At 44.8% G+C, this 22476-nt stretch overlaps 2 protein-coding genes across 2 annotated transcripts in view; one reads left to right on the top strand and one right to left on the bottom strand.

The window, feature by feature from the left end:
- Positions 1-20716, bottom strand: part of lrpprc (leucine-rich pentatricopeptide repeat containing) — a 70738-nt gene extending 50022 nt beyond the window's left edge. The window contains exons 1-11 of the mRNA XM_080534696.1: positions 20537-20716; positions 19624-19832; positions 19210-19332; positions 18697-18818; positions 18281-18339; positions 17817-17903; positions 17176-17302; positions 15559-15703; positions 15071-15228; positions 11010-11115; positions 10563-10670 (exon numbers count right to left, since the gene is read on the bottom strand). Of these exons, the coding sequence (XP_080390822.1) occupies positions 10563-10670; positions 11010-11115; positions 15071-15228; positions 15559-15703; positions 17176-17302; positions 17817-17903; positions 18281-18339; positions 18697-18818; positions 19210-19332; positions 19624-19832; positions 20537-20715 (1423 nt within the window). The 5' untranslated portion in view covers position 20716. The remainder of the gene's footprint in view (positions 1-10562; positions 10671-11009; positions 11116-15070; positions 15229-15558; positions 15704-17175; positions 17303-17816; positions 17904-18280; positions 18340-18696; positions 18819-19209; positions 19333-19623; positions 19833-20536) is intronic.
- Positions 12500-14128, top strand: LOC308160766 (E3 ubiquitin-protein ligase TRIM39-like; the record flags this gene model as incomplete). The annotated part of the gene is made up of 1 exon (XM_080534707.1): positions 12500-14128. The coding sequence occupies one exon, from the start codon at positions 12500-12502 to the stop codon at positions 14126-14128; it is 1629 nt and encodes a 542-aa protein (XP_080390833.1).
- Positions 20717-22476: the final 1760 nt, after the last annotated feature.

The raw sequence follows: 22476 nt of genomic DNA, 5'->3' as shown, positions 1-22476 counted from the left end.
GTGCTGGCGATATGTGAGTGTGTGTGCTGGATATGTGTGTGTGTGCTGGCGATATGTGAGTGTGTGTGAGTGTGAGTGTGAGTGTGAGTGTGTGTGTGTGTGTGTATGTGTGTGTGTTCCCTGTGTACTCTCCACTCTACTCAGGCAGCTCTGTGTATGCGTGTCCTCCAGGGAGATCCCTGCTCACCTGGCTATACCCTCCATCGCCCCAACACACCTGAATAAAACATACACAGTGCTTTTAACCCGCCATTAGACCCTGCCTCGGAGCCCTTAGGCCTGGGGGGAGGGGAGGGCGGGGGGCATTAGCCAGGTAAAGCACCTGAATGGACTTGCCATCTCATCACTCTATCTCTCTCCTCCATCTGCCTTGTTCATTCATCCTCCTTCTCCTCCTCCTCCTCCTCCGTTCACAGCTCATTAAGCCCCTCTGGCTTTCAAGAAAAAGGAAAAACAGCAGATCTGATGCTTTCTTCTCAACGGAGCCCGAGAGAATCCTCTTCCACCCCTCCCCTCCCCTCCCCTCCATCCATCCATCCATCTATATTTCCATCCCCATCCTGTCTTCTGTTTTTATGAAAGAGGGAGCACCTGTTTTCCTGCTGAATTATCGATGATCCATTTCGGAGCAAGCCGCCAGACAGATAGATAAAAACCTGTGAATGGAGATGCTAAATGTATACATAGACCTCCGTATCACGGTGTATTTCCGGACAATCAGCACTTTCCAGACCCCTCCAGCCAACCACCCCCTGCCAGCCTGTTACCAAGCCAGCCAGCCAGCCTCCCTGCTAGCTAGCAAGCGTGTTAGAGGGAGGCTTTTAAAAACCAAACGGCCCCCCGGTTCAGTGGGTTGCTCAGCGAACGGCTGACACTCAGGTTTCAAACGGGCTTCATATCTCCGGTGCGTGAACCCCGCTGCGGAGAAAAAAGAGCAGAGCTCATATTCTCTCAGACAAGGCCAGAGAGTGAGAGAGGGGAGCTCGATAACCTTTCGCTGAGCTGGTACAACTGCACTCTCTCGACAACAACACTGGAGAGGGAGATATTTGCGCTGTGGGAATATCGACCTTCTGTACGTATACCTAGGTATAGGACTGGTCCAGGTCAGGGAATATCAACCTTCCTGCCTAGGTATATCCCGTAGGACTATCCAGGTCAGGAATATCAGCCTTACCCACCGAGGGATAGGATTGTCAGGAATATCTCCAGGTAAGCCTGAGGCACCCTGGGGTCTACAGAGACACGGAGCAGGGTAACTCTGGTCTACAGAGACACAGAGCAGGGTAACTCTGGTCTACAGAGATACAGAGCAGGGTAACTCTGGTCTACAGAGACACAGAGCATGGTAACTCTGGTCTACAGAGACACAGAGCAGGGTAACTCTGGTCGACAGAGACACAGAGCAGAGGAACGAGAAAGCACCAGAACTAGGACAGACCAGGACTAGGACAGAACTAGGAAGGACCAGACCAACCAGAACAGACCAGACCAGACTGGACTATAGGCATAGGAAAAAATACAGAAATTCATGGAAAAACATGAAAAAGTGACGATACGCATCTCTGAAAAACGTAGCGTGACATTTTAAGAAGAAGAATAAGATCCAGAATAAGGTCCATATCCAGACCAGGCTAGAACAGGAACAGACTCAGGCCAGACTCGGGCCAGACCAGGCTAGAACAGGGCCAGACCAGGCTAGACCAGGCTAGAACAGGCTAGAACAGGGCCAGACTCAGGCCAGACTCGGGCCAGACCACGCTAGAACAGGGCCAGACTCGGACCAGACCAGGCTAGAACAGGGCTAGACCAGTTCCAGACTCGGACCAGACTAGGCTGGAACAGACCTAGATTCAGACCAGGCCAAAACAAACTTGACTATAGGCATGGGGGAAAAAATATTGAAATTCTATACTTTTCAAAATATAGATACAAGAGAGAGAAAGAGAGAGAGAAAGAGAGAAAGAAACAAAGGAAGTAGAGGTGAGAGAAGACCAGAGTGAACTAGTTCACCGTTTCCTCTGTCCTTGAAGTGACTACCTGTCACTTTTCTCTCTCCCTCTCTTTCTCTTCCCTCCCTCCCTTTCTGGAGGAGTACAGGTGGCTGTGATGATGATGATGATGTCAGATGGAATCACTGCTGAGAGACTCTCCTTCCATTAATGACCACAGACCAACGCAGGGTGGGAGAGGTGGGGGGACGGGGACGCGGGATAAGGGCTGCATTAGAGGATAAGGGGGGCGGGTAGTTGATGAGGAGGTTGGGGGGGGGGGGGGGGGGCAGACGAGGGTTAGGCGTTAGGATCTCCGGCTTTCTTCCCTCCGACATAAAAGCTTCTTCGGAGGAAGTACGGCCGCCCCAGCCGCGCTCTCTCTCTCTCCTTCTCTCTCTCTCTCCTTCTCTCCCTCCCTCTCTCTCGCCGTGTCATAAGTGATAAGCGCGCGCTCCCCGCTCGGGAGTGACATGCGGCTGCGGCTCGCGGCGGGTGGGACAAAAGCAGAGCATATGCTTCCACGACCTTCGCCTGCCCAAACCCACACCTCATCAAAATGCTACGTTTTTTTTGGGGTCCTGGACGCCGTGTGTGTGTGTGTGTGTAGGGGGGGGGCAGAGGGGGGTGTGGGGGCCTCCCTGCCCGCCAGTGACACCTGTGGACTGAAAGTGACATGGCGCTTAATATTTCATGGCCAGTGCACAGCGGGGCGCGTAATCCAAAGTGAATTCCCTCAGAGCACTCGCATTTACATGAAATCAAGTCACTCCGCATCAGTCACATCACCTCCACCACACTGCCCCCCGAACGCCTTTATACACACACAGACACACACACACTTGTGCGCACACACACAGACAGGCACTCGCGCACACACACACACAGGCACTCGCGCACGCGCACACACACACACAGGCACACACACACACAGGCGCACACACACACCCACACACCCACACACCCCTCCTGCAGCAATAGAGGGACTGAGTGCCTGCATCATTCATGAGGGTTAAGGGTAACAACGGAGGGAACCAGTGTGTGAAGAGAAAGAGAAGTTTCTCTGCTTCTGCTAAGCGGCCTGACAACTAAATGGATGTCCGGTGTGTGTGTGTGTGTTTTTTGTGTATGTGTGTTTTTTTGTGTGTGTGTACATGTTTTGTGTGTGTGTGTCTGTGTGTGTATATGTATGTGAGTGTGAGTGTGAGTGTGTGTGTGTGTGTATATGTATGAGTGTGAGTGTGAGTGTGAGTGTGAGTGTGTGTGTGTGTGTGTGTGTGTGTGTGTGTGTGTGTGCGTGCGTGCGTGTGTGTTCAAACCGGGGGGGGTGTCAGGCAGCTACCACTCAGAGAGCCTCCTCCAGCAGCACCATCTCACCCAAACTAACCTCCCCAAGAGACACTCCTCACCCCCGCCGAGACGCCCCACGCTGAGGTAACCTAGCTAGCTGTCAGCTCAGAGCCGGGCTGCTTTTAGGACATGGAAATATCATTTTTTAATCCCTCTCCGAAACCAAAAGAGATAGCCCGAGCATTAAAAAAAAGCACTGGTGACCTAAACATGACTAAATGCATTTGACAGCTCTCGTATCATCTCACATTAATGTTTACATGGAACACCGAGAAGGGCTGGTCTCGCTCCAGATCTTTTCCTAAAAGGAACATGCGTAACGCTAGTTCTCCATTTTTCACCAGTTTGGGAAAAGACACCAAATCGGAGCCATTCCTGAACGCTACTGCTTGACCCCTTAGCTGACCCGCAGCCTCCCTCCCCCCCCCCGCCCCTGTATGTCCCGTAGGGATAGGGGCTGGACTGAAAGGGTCTATCGACCTCACAGCCACTGTAGCAGAATGACCTTCAACCCCTGTAGGCCCCCTGGCGTAGGGTGTGTGTGTGTGTGTGTGTGTGTGTGTGTGTGCTTGCCAGGGGTGGGGGGACGGGGGGATAACCAATTCTTAATCAGTTGATAACCCCTCAGGCTATCAGAGACACTGCAGAAGGATGAAGTAGGAGGAGTGGAAGAGAGATGGAGGAGTGGAAGAGAGATGGAGGAGTGGAAGAGAGATGGAGGAGTGGAAGAGAGATGGAAGAGAGATGGAGGAGTGGAAGAGAGATGGAGGAGTGGAAGAGAGATGGAGAGGAGTGGAAGAGAGATGGAGAGGAGTGGAAGAGAGATGGAGAGGAGTGGAAGAGAGATGGAGGAGTGGAAGAGAGATGGAGGAGTGGAAGAGAGATGGAGAAGAGTGGAAGAAAGTTGGAGAGCAGTGGAAGAGAGATGGAGAAGAGTGGGACAGGGGTAGGGATGGGACGATTATCGTGTTTATCGTTAATCGCGATAAAAACCCCCGTGATAACTTTATCGTGGAGAATTTTAATTAGTTGAATAATCGTCATAATCGTTTTTTTTTTTTTTTTTTTTTTTTAAATTACTGGACTTTTTAAATAGGCACTACATTTGATAAACACTGCTTTGTCTGTCTGTTTTTATTGTATGTATTAATGTATGTGACCTATGTGTGTTTTTTGGGGGGGGGTTAATATTTCACAGTGTTTCACAGAGACATGTACACAACAGGACATAACAACAACAACTAGTATCCGTGGGGGAGGTTATTGTCCCATTAATAGTAGAAAACTAGTTTTGCACTTTGTTATGCAGTACATTGTCCATAAACAGAAAATGTTTAAAAACAAAACAAAAACAAAAAAGCAGGGGGGGGAGGAGGCCATGTCACATATCAGAAATAAACAGAAAAGAAAATGACACAACAAATGCCATAATATATGGGGGGATCACCCCCATCGGAGACAGCATCCATGTCTTAGTCCTAAACACAGCGGCAGCACAACACCAGCACAGTAAATAATATTGTGACCCATACATTGTAGATCTGTTACACATTAGTCTTGTGTACTTTCTTGAGTGTAATCCACCAAACCTTTCATTACAATGGCAGCCAGGCTGGTACCAATATAATCTAAGAACGGAGACCAAATCTTATAGAATGTCTTTATCTTACACTTAGACCTATATGCAGGGCTTAAAGTGGGAAAAAATCCTGTGCCTGAAACTTTTTCTTGGGGAGGGGGGTCACAGTTTGAGATATTGGGAGAGCGGGTACAGAAGACAGCTTCTTGTCTCAATGTTTAAATGCATTAATACTATTTTATAGTCAATACAAAATATATGTCTCAATATTAAAATGCATTAATACTTTAAATGAATGTGCAACAATACTATGTGCAATATGACAACCCTTGTGTACATAAGGTTCAGATATAGGAAAAGTTAGGATATTTATAGCATAGCATAGAGTACAGCACAGTGTTTTATTGTATAGTATAGTAGTATAGTAGAGATAGTGTACATAGCCTTTATTTATGTAAACCAGCTCTTTTCCCTTTTTTATTTTACCCTTGGCCCTCGTGTTTTTAGTCTTTTTTTCCAAGCACCAGGGGAGCCCCCCCTCCTAAATGTCGTTGTATGGTACCTGTACTGTATTACAGCTTTTCTCAATTGCTAAAACACATTTCACAAAACTTTCCTCCATTTCCCCAAAACTCTAAACACAACACACTTTTCTAAAGCTACATAAGCAAAACCAGACCTTCTCTCTTCAAAACTCAAACTCTACCCCTAATCCTAACCCTAACCTTACTGTAACCCTAGCACCTAACCCTAACCCTAGTTTTCCCACATGTATGATAGTCATGCATAAAAATAAATCTGCGCTCCCTGTCTAACGTTATATCTAACATTACATATTTTACATTACAGTAAGGCTGATTTTGCATGATAGTCATGCATTTTTAGATATCTATTTCCCCCCTTTAAATGGCATACGATGTCCGAAATTTTACTAAAGTTCAGCCGCGAAGTTGTTGCACTGTTGTCCACCGAGTTTTACGTAAATAAAGGTTTGAAAAATGTTACCGTATTCCCACATGTACCGTAACATGTACAATACTGTACTGTATCACAACTCAATGCAAACACTACAGAGGATCCATTACACACAACAATACTCACTGAAAACAATGTTCAGGGTGTGATGTTTTTTTATTTATTTATGGAACTATACCACACACACACACACCACAATCATTTGCAACAAGTGTTTTACATTTTGAGTCGTTATGTTTAATGAATGAAGCCAGGTGTGTTCATTGTGTTAACATTTTGCTGACTGTGGCAAGCATTTTGCATCACATGAGCTTTAATTTGAGAATTTGACATTTTGAGCAGAGTTTTTTGCAACTTGTGTTTTAGCAAGACAAAATGTGTTTAGATTTATGAGAAAAGGAGGATTGTGTTTTGTGAATTGTGTCTTCATGTGAAATGTGTTTATGGTTTTGGCAAATGGGAGCTAGTTTTATTAAATGTGTTTAGAGAACTGGTCATTTGGTTTAGAGAATTGGCTTTTGTGTTTTAGCAATTGGGAAAAACTGTAATGACAATAAAGACCATTCATTCATTCATAATACTGTTTTATACTTAATAAAAAATAAATACAATTAGATGTCTTTAAAAGGCCAAACTGATTGCATCACTTATTAAGCCACTATCACTATAACAATACAGAATAAAATATATACATGTCTTTAAAAGAACAAACTGATTACTTATTAAGCCACTATCACTTATATTCTCCTTCTTGGCACCACGTCCCATAAGGCTTCCCGTCACTACTCAGGGGTTTTCCTGGCTCAAAATGAGGCGGAGGTGGTACCAGTGGTGTTTGACATCGGGGTGGACCCATGAAGCGGGGCTGTCTGGGGGTCCTTAAACGAGCATCAAACACTTAATTTCTTGCATTCTGGTGAATTGATATGCACCAATTTGTGCCCTTTCGCCATCAATTTATGGTGAAAATGTCATTATATATGTAAAGGAAAAAACAATATTCAGGCACCAGATGGCCATTCAAAATATAATGTAATATAATGCAATATAAGGCTCTCAGGCATTCTGTACTTTCAAATATGTATTCTCCTTGAGCAGTCAACATCAACTATCAGCTGTTTCGCTAGCAAACACGAAAGCTAAGTTATTTGTGAAACAGCCCCGCCACCACGTCGGCGCAATGCCGCAATTGCAGTTTTTTTATTTTTTATTTTTTTTATTCTCCCGCGCCGGAAATCCGGCACTGTGCCGGAGTACTTTAAGCCCTGTATATGTCAGATATTCCATAGGAATCATATCAAAAATTACCTTGTGCCATCCAGCTATTGTAGGCGGTTTGCAGTCTATCCATTTCAGCAATATATTTTTCCTTGCACAAAAAGTGAGGATACACAGAAGTCTTTTGGAATGCATACTTTTAAGTTGTTTGTCTGGGAACAATAGACACATAATTTATAATTTATAATTTATAATTTTGCCATTTAGCAGACGCCTTTAACCAAAGCGACTTACAATTACGAATTACAGGGACATTCCCCCTGGAGTAACTGAGGGCTAAGTGCCTTACTCAAGGGCACACTAGTAGTGGTGTGGCTTCAGGCGGGATTCGAACTCACAACCTTCCGATCACAAGTCCAACTCACTATCCACTAGACTACCACTACCCCTACACATGGGGTCCTTATCCAATGTAATCTAGAATTAGATGAATTTTATCCACTATACCTTTCCAGTAATCATCTATATATCTACAAGTCCAAACACAATGAACAAAGCTCCCAACCTCGGTAATACACTTTGTACACATTTCCGATTTGTTATGATCCATTTTATGTCTAAGTTGGGGAGTAATCTGCAAACGTTGTAGTAGTCTAAATTGCGTTTCCTTCGTCCTATTACAGATTGAGATGTCGTTTGCCAATTGCCATATTAGTGACCAAGTTGCTTCATCAGTATTAATGTTCAGGTCATTATTCCAGTCTTTGGGCGTAAATGCAGGTTTGCCTTTATCATATTTCGAAAGTGCTCTATACCCAAGCCCCAGAATGCCTCTCGTCTTTCCAGCAGAGACTATCTCCTCCAGCGGAGAGGGTTGGTGACAGAGGCCAGTGTCTTTTTGGCTATTTAAAAAACTTCGTATCTGAAGGTATCTGAAAAACTCATTTCGTGGTAGGTCATATTTCTTACATAATTGGTCAAATGAAAGTAGTATTTCCGTATCATATAAATGTCCGATAGTAACCATCCCTTTGCTGTCCCACCGCTTGAAACCCCTATCCGTGGCACCAGGGGAGAAGTCTATGTTGCCCAAAACTGGCGAGAGGGAGGATGTCATAATCGTATGTTATAAATAAATAGTAATATAATTGAGATTTCTCACATTTGCACTTTAACCTATCTTGAAGCTTTCAAGTCTCTAAGCCACAAGGCTAGCACTCAGTTTGATGACAGAAAAGTGTCAGTGTTCAAGTTTTGTTTGACAGTATTTTTTTCCTTTATTTATGCAGTGATACCTTATAATTTATCATTACCTTATTTAAGATTTTATTAAAGATTTTTATTTTTGTCAAGATGTTTTTAAAATGATGTTAATGTTATTAACATGATTCAATAAAAATACAACAAAATCTAAGTTAAAGTGATTACAGTGTGTTTTATTGGCATTCTTAAAAAAGTTTTTTTTTTTTTTTTTTTTTTTTTAATTCTCACGATAATATCGTGGATCGCGATTATTTTGCCCACGATAATCGTGACATGACATTTTCTAATCGTCCCACCCCTAGACAGGGGTATATAATGAATGAATGAATGGTCTTTATTGTCATTGATATAGTACAGGTACCAAACAACGAAATTTGGGAGGGGGGGGCTCCCCTGGTGCTAGGAAAAAAAAAACTAAAAACAAGAAGGAAAAAGAGCTGGTTTACATAAATAAAGGCTATGTACACTATCCACTATACTATACTATACAAATAAAACACTGTGCTGTACTCTATGCTATGCTATACCTATTCTAACATTTCCTATCTCTGAACCTTATGTACCCGAGGGTTGTCATATTGCACATAGTGTTCTTGCACATTCATTTAAAGTGTCGCAGTTTGCAGGTTTGAAATGTTCACAGTTGTGTTTCAGTGTTGCACTTGATTTCAATCTAGTAGCTGCCATCAAATTGTCTAGATTGTCCAGGGCCTAGAACCTAGGTCTTTGCTGTGTGCACTATAGGCTGTGATACTTCAGTCCAGAACAGCTTTTAGACCGGGGAGTGTTTTGGTCTGAGGGGTTAGGGGGATGGGGTCCATCTAGAGGATAATGACACTATCATGCATCCCTCCCAAATCTGTTCCGAGGGGGCTCCCCAGAGGGGGGTGTGTGTACACATTTGGGAGGAGAGGTCTGATCTGTCAGAGATCTTTGCTCCTGCTCGCCCCAAACCAGTGAAATCCGTCCATGGCGAGCCACTCTAAAACATTAATATTTACACACCCTCTCTCCTCTCATGAAAGGCCCTCTGATGGAGGAGAGGCCTGGGGGAGTCCTAACCTGGCCGGACCACAGCGCGCGCACGCACACACACACACACACACACACACACACACACACACACACAATACTTCTGATAGTACCGCCCCTCTGGGACTAGGCATCACCCATTACACTCTCACATACAAAACATACTTTTCGGTCCGAGTGACCGAAAAAACCTAAACACAACAAACTTCTCCCTTACAGATGCACTCTCTCTCTCTCTACCTCTCTCTCTCTCTCTCTCTCACTCACACCAGCCTATTTCAAGGAGTCTGCCTCAAAAGTCCTACTGGCCGGCTGGTGGAGCACAGCAGAGAGTGAAGAGAGAGAGAGAGAGAGAGAGAGAGAGAGAGAGAGAGAGAGAGAGAGAGACAGTTGTTTGAAGAGAGCCTTTCAAAACAAGCCTGAGTGCCCCCAAAACCACGGTTCCCTTGGTTACCAGCACTGCAGCTGTCAACCAAGTGAGTGACCTCAGACAACGACATCAGACAGGACCTACAATCCCCGGCGGTGGAGGTTCAATCCCGCACTACGGAAACGCCGTCACCGTCGACAACGGGTCTGTTAATCTGACAGGCCCCTGGCTCTGGACTTCCTGTCACTGTCAGCCTATTATTGTTGCTTACATATAGTTGTTTTTTATGTCCTATGCACCAACCTCATCAAGTCAATTTCCTGTATGTGCGAATATACTTGACAATAAAGAGAATTCTGATTCTATTAGAGAAACACACTGGACCTCACTGGACACCATGGGAGAGATGCTACAAGCTAACACACTGGTCACCATGGGAAAGATGCTACAGGCTAACACACTGGTCACCATGGGAGAGATGCTATAGGCTAACAGGCCAACAGACTGGTCACCATGGGACAGATGCTACAGGCTAACAGGCTAACACACTAGTCACCACAGGAGAGATGCTACAGGCTAACAGGCTAACACACTGGTCCCCATGGGACAGATGCTACAGGCTAACACAACCGCATACTGTATCAACCACTAATCTAAACCCACACCTAAAACATCAGCCTTAGACAAAAAGGAGAGATATGACAAAATCCAGACTAAGAAGCACAGAAAGGCCCACAACCACTATTCCTCCTAGGCATGAAACTTAACCCACCCCCGCCCTTACCAGCTGTGTTCTTGGCCGTCTGGTGTTGCGTGAGGAGGGGCCAGAAGTAGTGTGGCCTTATGGGTAGTCCTTGTTCCGCCATCTTCTTCATCAGCTCAACGGCCATGCCTGGAGAGAACGACAGACCAGAAAGAACAACAGATCAGAGAGAGAGAGAGAGAGAGAGAGAGAGAGAGAGAGAGAGAGAGAGGAGACACAGAAGGAGAGAATGCGAGAGAGAACCAAAAAAGAGACCAGAGAGAGAAAGAGGGATCAGAGAGAGAGAGAGAGAGAGAGAGAACCAAGCCACAGTTATGGAGGAACATACAACAGGAACACTTCCATGTAAACATGTCCTCTCCTCATTCAGCTCAGTTCAGTGCACACACAGTGTGTGTGTGTGTGTGTGTGTGTGTGTGTGTGTGTGTGTGTGTGTGTGTGTGTGTCGGGGGGGAGGTGAGGGTGTACCTGTCTTATTGGCCTCCAGGGAGCAGTAGAGAGCGAACTGCAGAGGTGAGGCGTGCAGGTTGGTGTCCTGGAGCTCCTTACAGAAACCTGCCATCTTCTCCACTGGCTGGAGACCAGAGAGACAGACAGAGACCAGAGAGAGAGACAGAGACATTCATTACTGATTCATAAATATTGGAGAATCATATAGAGCAGACCTGGGCATTGTACGGCCCCCGGGCCGCATGCGGCCCTATGGCTGTCCCTGGCCGGCCCTGTGTGAGGTTAAGAAAATTGCATTGCTTTTATTTTGAAGGCGACAATTTTTATTTTCAATTTACGTATGTGCGTGCGTGACTATGTTACACATCTTCACCGTAATGTGCAGTTGGAGAGATACTGAGGAGGAAAATGTCAGCTCAAGTTAAAAAGAGAAAGATTGATGCAGAGTGTAGGGTTTTTAACAAGACCTGGGGTCTCATTTATAGAAAGTACTTTGGATAACATGTTGATCTTACCCATGTCGTACGTAGAAAACCACGTCAACGTAGTGATTTATACAATTTCAACGTGAGTCAATTTGATCGTGGAAACGCTTGCGTTCTCCGGAGAAAAATCCAGTATAATTTAGCGCATTAGGCATGTTGAAGGGGAGTTGGCGTTGCCTTGTCAGCTCCGGAGGAATATAAAGGAAGACTGAAATACAATCATAAACATCAGTTCCCTTTAAATCTTGAATTAAACTCATTTTCTCAAATGGTCAGGTCAATACCCGACGTAGAGTAAACGATCGTTTCCATGGTCAAATTGACTCAAGTTGAAATTGTATAAATCACTACGTTGACGTGGTTTTCTACGTACGACACGGGTAAGATCAAAATTTGATCCAAAGTACTTTCTATAAATGAGGCCCCTGATCACAAATATTATTCTGATTACAGTTTATACTGACTGGGAACAATATGATGATTGGAAATGACAGGTAAGAAGAGTGTGTCTGTAAAACCACATGCTAGAAACAGACCAGTCTGTAAAGGGTTAACCCTGTTCTAGGGAGGAGAGCTGTACTGGGAGGGGAGGAGCATCTCAACGCCAGTTTGCTGAAATGAAACTAAACTGTGTAGAGACGTAAAGTGTATCGTGGACAAGGGCAGACTCTCTCAAACTTGTTAGATATCGTCCTCAAACGGGCATCTATCACACATACAGTATAAAGGACAGAGACAGCGTCCACACCCTCACAGAATCACAGACAGGTGAGTTGAGAGACTTACAATGACATGTCAAGATAAACTATTGTGTAGTCTCTACCAGTTTGGTTTATAGACAGTTCAGCATGTAACATATTGATTTGTTTGAAGGACTATTTTCTATGTGATGTAGAATAATGTTATCATTATTGGTCGCTGTATAATCCCATAAGACAGTCTTGACAGCTCCATAGCTGAAACTATCGAGATCTGATTGATTCCAGGAAATGCTTTATGGTGTCACCTCTGGTCTCTCTAGATATGGCTTCCTCCAGCAGTCTGCTGTCTGAGGAGCAGTTCCTGTGTTCTGTCTGTCTGGAGGTGTTCACTGACCCTGTCTCTATTCAATGTGGACACACCTTCTGCATGGCCTGTATCAGAGGATACTGTGACACCAGTGAATTGTGCCGGTGTCCGTTGTGTAAGGAAACATTCTATAGAAGACCTGAGCTTTGCGTCAACACAACGTTTAGAGAGGTTGTAGAGCACTTCAAGACAATGAGAGTCAGGGCTGAAGATGAGTCCCCTGTCGAACCTGGACAAGTGCCTTGTGACATCTGCACTGGGACGAAGCTCAAGGCTCTGAAGTCCTGCCTGGTGTGTCTGACCTCTTACTGTGAGACTCACCTGGAGCGTCATCAGAGAGTCGCAGCCTTAAAGAGACACAAGCTGATCGACCCTGTGGAGAACCTGGAAGACAGGATGTGTAAGAAGCATGACAGACTCCTGGAGCTGTTCTGTAGGAGTGATGAAATCTGTGTGTGTTTGCTGTGCATGAAAACAGACCACAAGACCCATGACACCGTCCCCATAGAGGAGGAGTATGGAGAGAGGAAGGCTCAGCTGGGGAAGACAGAGGCAGATGTTCAGCAGATGATCCAGGAGCGACTGCAGAAGGTTTCAGAGATCAAACGCTCAGTAGGTCTTAGTAAGAAAGTTGCAGAGAGAGAGAAAGCCGACAGCGTACAGGTCTTCACTGCTCTGGTGGACTCCATGAAGAGAAGCCAGGCTGAGCTCCATGGCGTGATCGAGGAGAAGCAGAAAGCTGCAGAGAGGCGGGCTGAAGGGCTGATTAAAGAGCTGGAGCAGGAAATCACTGAGCTACAGAGGAGAAGCACTGAGCTGGAGCAGCTCTCACACACTGAGGACCACCTCCACCTCCTCCAGAGCTTCCCTTCCCTGTCCACCTCTCCACACACCAAGGACTGGTCTGAGGTCAGGGTTCACAGTGATCTCTATGTGGGGACTGTGAGGAGAGCTGTGTCTCAGCTGGAGGAGACACTTACGAGCGAAGTAAAGAAGTTGTGCGATGTTGAGCTGAAGATGATTCAGCAGTATGCAGTGGACGTGACTCTGGACCCTGATACAGCACATCCCAGTCTCATTCTGTCTGAGGATGGGAAACAAGTTAGACATGGAGACACAAGAAAGAATCTCCCTGATAACACAGAGAGGTTTTCCCGGGTTGTCTCTGTCTTGGGAAAGGAGGGTTTCTCCTCAGGGAGGTTTTACTATGAAGTGGAGGTGAAGAAGAAGACTGGGTGGGCTGTAGGAGTGGCCAGAGAGTCCATCAACAGGAAGGTGGGTATCACACCAAACCCTAAGAATGGATACTGGACTGTAAAGTTGAGGAATGGAAATGAGTACGAGGCACGCGCTGACCCTCCTGTCCACCTGTCCCTGAGAGAGAAGCCCCAGAAGGTGGGGGTGTTTGTGGATTATGAGGAGGGCCATGTCTCCTTTCATGACGTGGAGGCCAGGTCTCTGATCTACTCTTTCACTGGCTGCACCTTCACTGAGAAACTCTATCCATACTTCAACCCTGCCCTGAATAAGGGTGGTGAAAACTCTGCCCCTCTAATCATCTCTCCTGTCAATCACGCTGACTGACCAAGCAGTAAAATAAGCATTTATCTTTACCTGTTGTCACTCATTAGGAAAGATTATGGTATATTTCCCCACACAGAGTAATTTCTGATCTGGTTATGGTTTGTTATCATATAGTTTGTGCTCTCAGTGTGTCTGCTAGATGGTGAATATGCAGCAGCAATGTCAGATACAGCCCAGCCTCTCCAGCCGCATAAGAACACATGACTCTACATACATGAGACTGTTTGACTTCTCTGGGTGTTCAAATTATTATAAATCAGATGCTATCAATTATTTTCTATCAATTTCTATCAATTATTTTCATTATTAGCTAGTTATTATTGTATGTATTTGGTATTTGGAGGATTTTGAGTGTAATGAATACTGGGTGTGTAGAGAGTGAAATTGAGGATGTTCAGACAATTAAATTCACTTGGATTGATCAGATCCATTGATCACATTAATAATCAGTGTAGTCCAGGTCCCAGAGCTCTACAATGGTGATGTGAGGTAGCAGACTGGCTGTCTGGCTTATTAAAACAAAAACATAAGTTGTCCTTCAGTCTCTGCATGTGTGTGACGTAATTACATTTAACAGAATGTACGTTTGATAATAATGTTATTGATTTAATGGATTGCAAAGGGAATCGGATATGATTAAACAGTTTAATGAGGGTGACTGTGATTGTAATATGATACACATGTTCTGTACATGATATTATACGTTTGTTTAATGGTTCAGCCTACTGGTCCGGCCCTCCACAATAGTCCTGGTTTCTCATGTGGCCCATTGTGAAAATTATTTGCCCACCCCTGATATAGACTGTACATGTGAAGCAAAGTGTGTGTGCGTGTTAGGGTTGGGCGGTAATATGGTATCCCGGGGTATTAGAAAATAGCAACGGTGTCCGTTTCAAAAGCGTCATAAAACAAATTCAGAGTGTGTGTGTGTGTGTGTCCTACCGTGTCCATGTTGACACAGTGGCGCAGGAAGAAGTTGCCCAGGTTGGGGGCGTCTCCGTTGAGGGCGTCACCCTGCAGGGTGGGGAAGGTCTTGAGGAAGATGAAGGCCGTGTCCTCCAGACCCTGGGTGATCAGGCTCAGACACAGGTTCATAGCATCTACAGAGAGAGACACCTTCATCATCATTATCATCATCATCATCATCATACACAGGTTCATAGCATCTACAGATAGAGACACCTTCATCATCATCATCATACACACAGGTTCATAGCATCTACAGGGAGAAGCATCTTCATCATCATCATCATCATACACACACATATTCACATCATCTACAGGGAGATACATCATCATCATCATCATCATCATCATCATCCACACAGGTTCATAGCATCTACACGGAGAGAATCATCATCATCATCATCATCATCATCATCATCATCATCATCATCATCTCAGTGACGCGTGTGTGTGTGTGTGTGTACCTGGTATGTAGCCCCTGTCGTGCCTCATGCGCTCCACTATGTTGGGGATGTGTTGCTGGTGGCCTGCCTTGGCCAGACTGAACATCACCTGCATCAGGTCTCTGTCCATCAGGCTGCTGTCTGCTGACTCCACCGCCTCCAGGGTCTGACACACACACACACACACACACACACACACACACACACACACACACACACGTTAGCATGGTATGTAACAAATAAACACACCGCTCTGTCACTTTACTTTCACTCACACACACACTAGGGATGGACGGTTTTTCGGTTAAACCGAAAACCGGGGTTTATAAAAATAGAAACGGTAACCGTTTTTTTTTTTCTTTTTTCTTATGTTGTTCAAAGAATAAAACTGGAACATGTCACATGTTTGTCGTGTGTGAAAATAACAATGATACAGTCTGAATCTGCCGCGCAATGAGTGAGAGGTTTGGTCAGTTGTGAAGAATAACTGAGGATTAATATCTAATTGGGATTATATTTAAGGGTAACGAATCACTCTATGGGAAAGATAGTTGCCTTCAGTTATTGGTAGATAGGAAAGGTTTTTTACAATTACTCGCTTACATTTAATAAGACCATTTTCACTGCTCTCTGTAAAGCGCATTGGGTCACTTTTGTGAGAAATGCGCTATAGAAATAAAATGTGATTTGATTTGATATCAATCAATCAATCAAACTTTATTTATGTTCTATAGCACAAATCATGCATTGAATGTAACTCCAAGTGCAGTATTTACTAAACCACAATATAATAAAACAAGAGCTATACGGATCAAGAGTGTTTGTGCACAGCACCACTGTGTGTGAAGGCGCTACTGAAAGTGATGACAGAACGCATGTCTCAGAAGATACGCGGTCACTTAGTGACGCAAAGGTAGTTCTGTATTTATCTCTATCTGTATTAGTACATTTATTTTGAAAGCTCTATTTTGACAGCTCTACCATGGGCACTTTTATTTTGATGGGGCATTCTTTGTTGATTGACTTACGACAGTTCAGGACGAGTCAGTCTCGCGGCATGTGGTTTTTATGAAAAGCTTTAAGTATGTTCACTGCATAATTCTAAGTCTAATATTTCAGTGATTATTGAGCAGTATTCAAATATTTAAATACATTGAGCAGCAGCTGAAACTTTGTCTAAGAACCAAGATATTGAGAAAGCAGTTCATTCAATGAAGACGCTGTTCCAAGAGATGATCTTCCGTGCAGGCGTGCACCCTGGATCAGCGGAGCTGGTGTGTTAAGTGTTCATGTGTTTTCATGTATGGTGTAGCTTACAAAAGTCTGCCTTTCCACTTATATTTGTGAAACTAAGTAGCCTAAATGTGTTGCGACTGTGCTTACGGTGTTTTAATGGTGTTCGACATGAGTGTATTGTAGCAGTAGGGCTCAATTATTTGAAATTGTCGCTCTTTTTTTTTTCTTTTTTTTTTTCGGTCGTTTTTCGGTTAACCGGAAAACCGCGGTTTTAGTCTTTGACGGTTTTTCGGTTTCAATAATTGGAAACCGTCCATCCCTAACACACACACACCTATATCTCCTCTCTGACACACACACACACACACACACACACACACACACACGCACACACGCACACACCTGCTTGATCTTGTCCATATCTCCCTTCTCGGCATAGGCGTTGAGCAGCGCCACGTAGGTGTCAGGCCCAGGCTCGATGCCCGCCCCTTTCATGACTGGCAAGATGCCCTCTGCACTCTCCATGTCTCTGAACACACACACACACACACACACGGTCAGACAACCGTATATTACAATACACTATGGAAGTCTATACGTCCTAAAGTACAGAATGTAAACCTAGCGACAGACGCAGAGCCAGGCGGCAGCGTAGCGGTCTCTGAGGATAGAGAGACTAACCAAGCATCCAGTCTCCTGGTATGTTTACATCCTGCAGTTTATGACCTACAACCTTTTATAGCACATTCAAACAAATCACAATGTCATCACGAGCTAGTTCAGAGACTCCTAGACATCTTATACATGACACGACTGTCAGAACTGTAAATTAAAACATGTAATAATAATAATAACAATAATAATAACAATAATAATAATAATAAGCCATTTAGTAAGATGCTTTCATCCAAAGCGACTAACAGTACAGTGACTGCATACATTTTGGGGTACATATGGTCCCGGCGGGAATCGAACCCACAACGTTAGCGTTGCTAGCACCGTGTTCGAGCGACTGAACCACGCGGGATCAACATGTCACTCACCCAGCACGGGCGTGGCCGGTCACCAGACAGTTGAAAACGGCTTCTGTGATTGGTAGATCCTTGGTCTTCATGAAACCCAGGATGGTGCTGGAAAGAGAGAATGGAGAGATATTAAAGATATAATCAGAGATAAAAGATATAATCAGAGATATTAAAGAGATAATCAGAGATATTAAAAGAGTTAATCAGAGATATTAAAGACATAATCAGAGATATTAAAGAGATAATCAGAGATATTAAAAGAGTTAATCAGAGATATTAAAGACATAATCAGAGATATTAAAGACATAATCAGAGATATTAAAAAGAGTTAATCAGAGATATTAAAGAGATAATCAGAGATATTAAGGAGATAATCTGAGATATTAAAGAGATAATCTGAGATATTAAAAGAGTTAATCAGAGATATTAAAAGAGTTAATCAGAGATAATCAGAGATATTAAAAGAGTTAATCAGGTCTCACCTGGCTCCCTCTATGTCTCCGTGGTGACAGTACGCTGCTATCAGTCTCTGGAAGGTCACCTACACACATGAACAACTGTTAACTACCATCGCTCACATGGACACAAGAGGTAACTGGACTAGAATATAACAGAATATAATCAAATATAAAAGTACGGAAACATATACAATTGAAATATATTAGATTAGAACAGTCAGGTGATAAAACATACTGGAAGACTGACTCTCAGGAGAGGCTAGAGGTTAGAGGCTAGGGGCTGGGCTTTAGAGGCTAGGGGTTAGAGGCTAGGGGCTGGACATTGGAGGCTAGGGGTTAGAGGCTAGGGGCTAGAGGCTCGGGATAAGATGCTAGGGGTTAGAGGTAAGAGGTTAGAGGTTAGAGGCTGGACATTGGAGGCTAAGGGCTGATCCACTCACTCTGTTGGGCTGCACATTGGCAGCCTCCATCCTAGCCAGGAATTCTGTGGGGGAGAACTTGAACTCGTTCTGCAGGTAGACCTTCAGCAGGGCGTTGTAATGGCTGGCATCATAGGATGCACCTACACACACACACACACACACACACACACACTCTTTAGTTTTCGGTCATCTCCTAAAGCATTACCAGGTAAACAACAATACAATCATTCACTTTCTTTTGCTCGCTTGCAAATCAACGATGTTGAAGAACCACTCCCTATTGCTCCCATATTCATTAGTCTCTTTGATTGTCTCCCACCACACACACACACACACACACACACACAGAGACACAGACACATAGACACACACACACACACACACACACACACAGACACAGACACAGACACACACAACACACACGACACACACACACACAACACAAACAACACACACAACACAAACAACACACACAACACACAAATGACACACACAGGATGGACACAGGACACACACACACAGGACACACACCTAGCTCGTGCAGCTTGTCCCAGATGCGGTGTGCCAGCTCTGTGCGTTCAGACAGGGGCATCTCTGGGAGCAGAGACCCACAGCTCCTCAGGAGGAGGAGGGCCTGGTTCCCACTGGGGTAGCCTGGGGAGGAGAGAGAGAGAGAGAGAGAGAGAGAGAGAGAGAGAGAGAGAGAGAGAGAGAGAGAGAGAGAGAGAGAGAGAGAGAGAGAGAGAGAGAGAGAGAGAGAGTCAGTACGGAGCACACTCTGTATGTAGGGGGTTCTGGTTAGGTGAAGGTGAAGAGGAGTGAGTGAAGTGGATGGATGGTTAGAGAAAAAGCAAGATCTAATGATATAAATAAGAGAGAGAGAGGAGGGGGAGAGAGAGACCACCAGGAAGCAGAGAGGGTTGGTGTTGGTGAGATGTCCCGTACCGGTTCTGCTGATGTCATGGAAGATCTTCAGCAGCAGAGTCTTGGTGATGCGGCCCGTCCTGCGGACTGAGCTGTCTAGCTTGGCCAGGGCCCAGTCGAACTGCTGGGCCTGCTTAGAGCGCACCCCCACGCTGGCCTCATCCCAAGAAGCCCCCCTCTGCTCCGGGACTACCCCGTACTGACGCACCCCCGCGTAGGGCCACAAACACCTGGAAATGGGGGGGGGCAGGGGTAAGGGTTGGAACAGGGTCACACGTGTATGAAACCAGTCCTCATTCCATACATTACAATGAGCCTGTCCTCCAATTTCGACCTCCACCTGCCTCCCCTGGTTAATACACACTGCCTGTGTATAGTACAGTGTGTCAGTGTTTTTACTGTGTTTGATGTGATGATTAAGTGTTTATATGTTCGCCATGACTTTTGCTTTTACATTTGAAAAAAAAACATTTGACAAAAAATGTAAAGCTCCCAAAAACTATCTTGACCTTGACCTGAACCCCCCAGCCCACCCCAGTGATGCCCCCTCATCTCAGCATACCTTGATACTGTCTACAACCAGAAGTTGTTGGATTAGGAACATTTATTATTTTGGGTTATAGTAAACACTGCCAGTAGCCCAATACGCATCATGACATTAGTCAGTGAGTTAAAGAGGCATTTTAAGAATGAACAACATCATCAGATTGCATTGCAATGTTATCTTATGCAAGAGGGACTGTCTGTGACGCATGATAAGCTTTCTACACGATAAAATGAGATGTCAGTAGTTATAAATGCGTGATGCTGTCAGGATACAATACAGGTTTAGTCAAATAGATGTTTAGATGCCTAACCCGTGCTGTCATTGACTCGAACGTCTCAATGACAACACATGGACCGATTAGCCGGATAGCCTAAACGCAGTCAGTACCTGGACACATTCAGGGTGCCAGGGGCGATTTGTCTCGAACACACTCCGATCCCTCTGCCGCTGGCACCTCCGCTGTACAGCCGGCTGACAGGCGGCCCGGTTCTGCTGGTCCCGGTGATCTGGATCAAGCCCGAAGGCGAGAACTTCAGTAGCCGTGCCGATCTCAAGAGCGCAGCCATGTTTAACTTCTAAACAGCTCAGAAGGGAGGAAGGACATCCGCACCACGTGGCCAGGGCCAAAGGACGACGGGCGAAACCAACCGGAGCGGGAGAGGGGTGTCCGTGTGGAGTCACTGACACTGTTTTAATTCATGTGACAAAATGTGAGCGCGTATTGTGATATTACATGATCATTGCGGTATACGTCGTGTTATTGTTATTATTATTTTAATTGCTGAGTTGGTATCTAAACATAATTATAATTATAATTCGTTTTCACCATATATCCCCCGAAGAAACAGTAATCGTATGACCCCATCTCCGCCTCTTCTGTCTATGCCTGCGGTCAGTACAGTGTGTAGTACAGTAACAGACAGGCACATGGTTGGGTCAGGGACCGTTAATACAGCCCCTCTCTGCTTGGGCTGCACGGATTTGACTCTTATCTCGGATAACGTGATTTGTGATATCAATATCATTTAGCACTCAACATAGGACGAACATAGCGACTCTGAACCAGTCAATCAAGGAAGAATGAAAAACATTTAGCAAGTGTGAGCAATAGTGATGACCAAATTCAATGTAGGCTATTTGCGATAAAAAAATAAAAAATAAAAATAATAATATTATTAATTAATTATTAAGGCTACATTATTTATGTTCAAACAAACATGCATGTGTTGAATTGCAGATTATTGGTTATACGCCAAATTGTCACCAATTGGTATGATATCCTACCCTACACGGGTATTTGACCAAAATGTTGTCACCTCCCTCCGAAGTGATCAGTCGTGCCTCGTTAGGCCAGTGTGAAATGCGGCAGCAGCGTTGACTTCTCCAACGGGGGGCGCTCTTGTCCCACTCGGGGGCAGGTAGGTAGAGGTGTTGGACGGTTGCATACCCCTGGAGGTTATGACGCCAAGCATTTCCTCAGTGCTCCCTATCATAAAACGGGGGAAATAATAGCATATGAAAAATAATTTGCCTACTGAAAATGTTGTCGTTGTTCAACCCTCATCTCTCTTTTGTGATAACAGTGTGTTAGGAACATGTGCATATTATAGTAGAACATGAAGGGAGAGCCCCCCCCCCTAGCCTGATTACATCTACAGTAACATTCCAAATCAGAAGCCGTGGATTAATAGAGCAGTCAGGGTTGCACTTACTGTGAGAGATTCTGCTTTCAAATCCGGCGACAAAAAAAAACTCCACTCCGCCCTCACCCACCTGGACAAGATGTGAGGATGCTGTTTGTTCGTAGACTGCAGTTCAGCATTCAACACCATTGTCCCTTCCAGACTCAACACCAAGTTCAGAGACCTAGGCCTTAACCCGCCTTAACTATGCCACTGGATCCTGGACTTCCTGTCAGACAGACGACAGGTGGTGAGAATGGGCTCAAAGACCTCCACCCTTCTGATCCTCAACACAGGAGCCCCCCAAGGCTGTGTCCTGAGTCCCCTTCTCTACTCCCTGTACACCCACGACTGCGTGGCCATGCACAGGTCATTCAATTCGCTGATGACACAACAGTGATTGGCCTGATCATCGATGGCGATGAGACTTATTGTCTTGTGCTGAAATGTCAGGAACCGAAGCCTAAGAATGTTCTCTCACTCTTACACTTGTGTAATGTGACATAACAATAACATTTGAAACTTGAAACATGCACTCTGAGACCCATAAACACAAAGGTTTAGTTGTCTAAAAGGTTGGAGTTTTGTAAAGAATACCGTTGTGCTTGACTATCCTTTCTTTCATTATCACATCAGCATCTCATG

This window comes from Nansenia antarctica (assembly GCF_963989245.1).
Source record: "Nansenia antarctica genome assembly, chromosome: 1".
Taxonomy (NCBI): Eukaryota; Metazoa; Chordata; class Actinopteri; order Argentiniformes; family Microstomatidae; genus Nansenia; species Nansenia antarctica.
This window is presented reverse-complemented; position numbering and strand designations above follow the sequence as displayed.